The 5,103-nt window shown below is 45.3% G+C and overlaps 1 protein-coding gene across 1 annotated transcript; it reads left to right on the top strand.

Annotated features, from left to right (window-relative positions):
• The first annotated feature begins 538 nt into the window (after positions 1-538).
• On the top strand, positions 539-4,705 carry chchd1 (coiled-coil-helix-coiled-coil-helix domain containing 1). Its single transcript, XM_051424641.1, has 3 exons — positions 539-825; positions 2,622-2,740; positions 3,946-4,705. The coding sequence occupies exons 1-3, from the start codon at positions 687-689 to the stop codon at positions 4,045-4,047; spliced, it is 360 nt and encodes a 119-aa protein (XP_051280601.1). The 5' UTR covers positions 539-686; the 3' UTR covers positions 4,048-4,705.
• The last annotated feature ends 398 nt before the right edge of the window (positions 4,706-5,103 follow it).

Here is a 5,103-nt window from a genome sequence, read left to right as displayed (position 1 = left end):
TGGCTGGCAGGAGGCTGAGGCTAAGGTGAAGGTAAGTTATCCAGGGGAGGCTTGGCAGAGGGAATCCAGGGATGAGAGCTGGCCAACAGGCTTGGCAATCTGACAAGAAAGGCTGGAGGGTAATATTACTGGACATGGAAACAGGAGTACACTGAACTGGTAGGCAAACACAGTAAACACTAACTGCAGTCAGATTGAGAAGAATACGGATGGAGCTTTCACCTTTGTCAGCATGCATAAGGATGTCATTAGACACTGTCACTAATGCTGTCTCCGTGCTGTGTTTTTGGCGAAAACCAGATTGGAATTTGTCAAAGATATAGAATCTTTACCATCTACCAGCTTCAGGTTGGGCTTTGACTATGGAGAGGATTCGTAATTATTATTATAATTATTATTACTACTACCAGTAGCAGGCGTAGGGTTAGGCGTTTATCATGTTATTGAGTATTTCTTTAACCGTCGGACTGCACCTGAATGCGACAGTGGCTCCTTGTGATACAAACTGCTATACGTCCGTTTTACGACAGAACTGCGTCTTACGGCAAAACATGGCGCTGTCCTGAGCAGCTCAGCGCAGGAAGAAGAAGCGCAGAGTGAGCGCTGTGGTCGGTCACAGAGAGCAGTCCACATACCAGAACACTGTAGAGCAGCTCCTCGCTGTACTGAGGAGAAGAGGGGCTTTAATGGCGGCAAAGAGAGGCATCGCGTTCCAGGAAAAGGTCAGCAGACTGCTCAGCAAACAGAGCGGGAAACCAGTGCTGAAAGCCAACAGGAGCCTGTCTCTGAGGGACACTGTGGCCGACCGCAAGCAGAGGAAGGGAGGTATGAAGAGACAGAGAGACAGAGTACAGCACACACACACACACACACACAGTGTCAGTCCAACACCCGAAGCAATGGCGTCCAACATGTTACATGTCGTTCTGATCAGGTTAGATAATCAATCTACCCCAGATAATAATGCTGATGGGGACATACTGGGCTGTCATGGTACCAACATGTGCTAATGCAAGGACACACACACACACACACACACACACACACACACACACACACACACACACATTTAATAGTGTTCTGGATGATCATCAGTTTGATCATGTGACATTCTGTCGTATGTTGTGTGGTGACACAATGAGATATTAGTTTATGACTTTATAATCTAACGTTAGCTGGAATATGTGCAGTGTGCAGAGGGGATGTTGAAGGGATTACAGTATGCCTTGATTGGCCCACAAGGATCTTCAAAGGTCATAGCAGTGCCCACTGCCCTGATCACACTCAGAGGCTCAGTGCACTGGTTATAGTGGGAGAGAGAGGCTCAGTGCACTGGTTATAGTGGGAGAGAGAGGCTCAGTGCACTGGTTATAGTGGGAGAGAGAGGCTCAGTGCACTGGTTATAGTGGGACAGAGAGGCTCAGTGCACTGGTTATAGTGGGAGAGAGAGGCTCAGTGCACTGGTTATAGTGGGAGAGAGGAGGCTAGGGCAGTGCACTGGTTATAGTGGGAGAGAGAGGCTCAGTGCACTGGTTATAGTGGGAAGGGCTCAGTGTTAGTAGGGCTCAGTGCACTGGTTATAGTGGGAAGAGAGGCTCAGTGCACTGGTTATTGGAAAGAGGCTAGGCACTGGTTATAGTGGGAGAAGAGGCTCAGTGCACTGGTTATAGTGGGAGAGAGGGGCTCAGTGCACTGGTTATAGTGGGAGAGAGAGGCTCAGTGCACTGGTTATAGTGGGAGAGAGAGGCTCAGTGCACTGGTTATAGTGGGAGAGAGAGGCTCAGTGCACTGGTTATAGTGGGAGAGAGAGGCTCAGTGCACTGGTTATAGTGGGAGAGAGGGGCTCAGTGCACTGGTTATAGTGGGACAGAGAGGCTCAGTGCACTGGTTATAGTGGGAGAGAGAGGCTCAGTGCACTGGTTATAGTGGGAGAGAGAGGCTCAGTGCACTGGTTATAGTGGGAGAGAGAGGCTCAGTGCACTGGTTATAGTGGGAGAGAGAGGCTCAGTGCACTGGTTATAGTGGGACACAGAGGCTCAGTGCACTGGTTATAGTGGGAGAGAGGGGCTCAGTGCACTGGTTATAGTGGGAGAGAGGCTCAGTGCACTGGTTATAGTGGGAGAGAGGCTCAGTGCACTGGTTATAGTGGGAGAGAGAGGCTCAGTGCACTGGTTATAGTGGGACAAGAGGCTCAGTGCACTGGTTATAGTGAAGAGGCTCAGTGCACTGGTTATAGTGGGAGAGAGAGGCTCAGTGCACTGGTTATAGTGGGAGAGAGGGGGGCTCAGTGCACTGGTTAGGGGAGAGAGGGGCTCAGTGCACTGGTTATAGTGGGAGAGAGGGGCTCAGTGCACTGGTTATAGTGGGAGAGAGGGGCTCAGTGCACTGGTTATAGTGGGAGAGAGGGGCTCAGTGCACTGGTTATATCATGCTTTGAGGTAGCTGTTGTAACTGTGCAGAATCAAAGCCAGCTGACTGAGAGGGTCTGGCCCTGGGATCACTGAGGAGGTGTCACCAGGAGCCACTAATCAATGAAATGCAGTGCATGGAAATACAAAGACTGCTGAATAATTTCAGCAGGGGCCATCACACAGGGTAAACACGAACCTTTCTCTCCACAGAGGCCACCTGTGTCACAGAGATGTCAGCCCTGATGGTCTGTTGGAAGCAGCAGAACTTTGCAGAAGAACCATGCTCTTATGAGATGAAATCCTTCTTCACTTGTGTGGAGGAGGCAAAGGTATGTTCACGTACACAGCAACACAACTGACACCTGGACTGGTTTGGGCTGTAGTGAAGCCCAAAAACACTTTTCTTGTAATGCACACTGGGAAATTCTGGGAAGCGTTATTCAGATTTGACATATTAGACATTTCTTACCACAGTAATCAGAAATAGTGAAAACATGGACCACTTGACCATCTGCCACATTTCAACTGATGTGCTGTGTAATGTTACTGTGCTAGCTAGCTAGCTAGCATAATCAATCAAGAGTTGCATTTAATTATCACAGACCACTTATATTAGTTATAATTAGTTTATTCTGATTTATAAAATATAAAATTCAGAATTCCTAGAAATAAATTGATCATACAAGCAAAGAGTACTACTGTGTGCAAAACAGCTCCACTGTGCAAGTGTCTTATAACAGTACCAAACATCCATAACCAAATTAGTTTGGAAAAGAAATAGGCATTCAGTAGGGCTGTCCCCTCATGGTCGACTAAAGCGTGAATACAGGGTCAGCAGAAAAACACCACATAGAAAAGGCCTACTTATGAAGATTAATATTAGTTAAAGTGTTCACTGTGTTTAGAATATTTCCACTGCTTTACCTCGCCGACAGACAGCCCTTTCCAACAGGAAGTCTTGTATTGCTCTCTTCAAAGGCACCAGACTTCATTGACAAAAACAGCAATTTCTGGTCCACCGCTACCTCAGTCAGTGTTGATGTGGGACTTCAGTGTTTTAACACATTAGTTGTAACATTTGTAGCTGCAGACTCAGGCAGTGGTGGACCACCAACTTCTGTATTCTGTGAGGTAAAATGGACGTTTTTGTCAAAGGGGTTTGGTGGCTCCCGTTGGAAAGGGCTGTGTGACAGCAAGGCAAAGTGGCTAAAATGTGTTTTTCTGCTGACCCTCATCCACAGCAGTGCACCTGTGGGACAGGAGAAGGCATGAAATCTCTATTGTGAATGGTAGCAGACGGGAGTGGAGCACACACACACACACACACACACACACACACACACACACACACACACACACACACGTACACTTGCTGGTACTCCTGTCCGCTTCTCCAAACTGAGGACGTGCTGACCGTCTTGAGTATGGTTAAGAACCTCATACAACAGCACTTCAAAAAACCCAAACTAACCCTTTAATAAACACATTACTGTATTAAAAAGCACTGCTAACAAATGATCTTCCTCTCTCACAGGCTATGAAGAATAAAACTGAAAGCACGAAGGCAGAACGTCTGCCCCCAAAAGTAGCCAAGACCCTGCTGAAGAGATACCCTAACCTACACACTGAGATCTAAGAAACAAACCTCTTAATGAATCACTGATACAGACTTGAAATGTGCAGATTAATAAAAACACCATTGGACTGAGCCCTGGAACTGGAGTTCATCATGTTACGTTATGTTGTTAATGACTGTATGATTCAACACCATATACATTTATTAAATAAATAAAGTTAGCAGTAGAACACTGAAAGATTTCAACACAAACACTCCTTCCAAAGGTTATTCACTCATTTCATATTGCCTCTGTAATGGTACAGCCTTTGTATTCACAGCATGCTGCATTTTATGGTTTGAAATATAATGGGACTTTCTCCTTGTGTCCTGAATTGGCTCTGATGAAAATTACGCCATTTCGTCTCAATCCAATTTCCTAGAGTGGGCTTGTTCAGTGCTGAGATGTTATTAGTGGACACGATGGAATTATTCTTCTTGGGTTTCATGGCTCCTGGCCGGCAGCTTACTGTTATCACCGAACACTTAAATGCCTCGTCATTCCTGTGAAGGCTGATGCTGAAATGAAATCTGCCAGTCAGACAGATAGAGTTACATATGTTACCAGTAAGCAAGGCTCAGTGGTTGATATGGATATTCCTGAATGGATTTAAACTGTTTTTCTTTATCGAGTCTTTTATCTGTCGAATTATACATAATTAAATCTGTGGGAACATTTTGTTTGCTGTTTTTTATTGATAATTGCAGTCAAAGTTCACAGTTTTGAAAGATGCATGTATGTTTTTGCACATACTGTATCATTTCATGTCCATAAAAAAAAAAATCACTTTGTTTTATACATTCATTATGAAACAATGTAGCATGGAATTGGGACACTGCCCTCTCTTTCTTTCTGTGCACGAGCATCAATTTGAAATCAGACAATATCAGTGTGAATATAGTGGTTGGATGCAAGGACACGTAATCGTTAACGTGTGACATGCATTTAGCATTAAGCACTTCCTCGCACGAGGTCACAGTCTGCACAATGCATTACATTACTGATAATATTTTTGTCAAAGATATGTTCAGGGTTCCCACACGTTCTGGAAAACCAGGAACTTTAGGGACTAGTCA

Source organism: Dicentrarchus labrax, unplaced genomic scaffold, assembly GCF_905237075.1.
Source record: "Dicentrarchus labrax unplaced genomic scaffold, dlabrax2021, whole genome shotgun sequence".
NCBI lineage: Eukaryota > Metazoa > Chordata > Actinopteri > Moronidae > Dicentrarchus > Dicentrarchus labrax.
This window is presented reverse-complemented; position numbering and strand designations above follow the sequence as displayed.

Bases quoted from the DNA above. Each gene is read 5' to 3' on its own strand.
- chchd1 (XM_051424641.1), top strand. From the start codon at position 687: ATGGCGGCAAAGAGAGGCATCGCGTTCCAGGAAAAGGTCAGCAGACTG. The intron at 826-2,621 runs GTATGAAGAGAC...TTCTCTCCACAG, and splicing joins CCGCAAGCAGAGGAAGGGAG to AGGCCACCTGTGTCACAGAG. The intron at 2,741-3,945 runs GTATGTTCACGT...CCTCTCTCACAG, and splicing joins CTTGTGTGGAGGAGGCAAAG to GCTATGAAGAATAAAACTGA.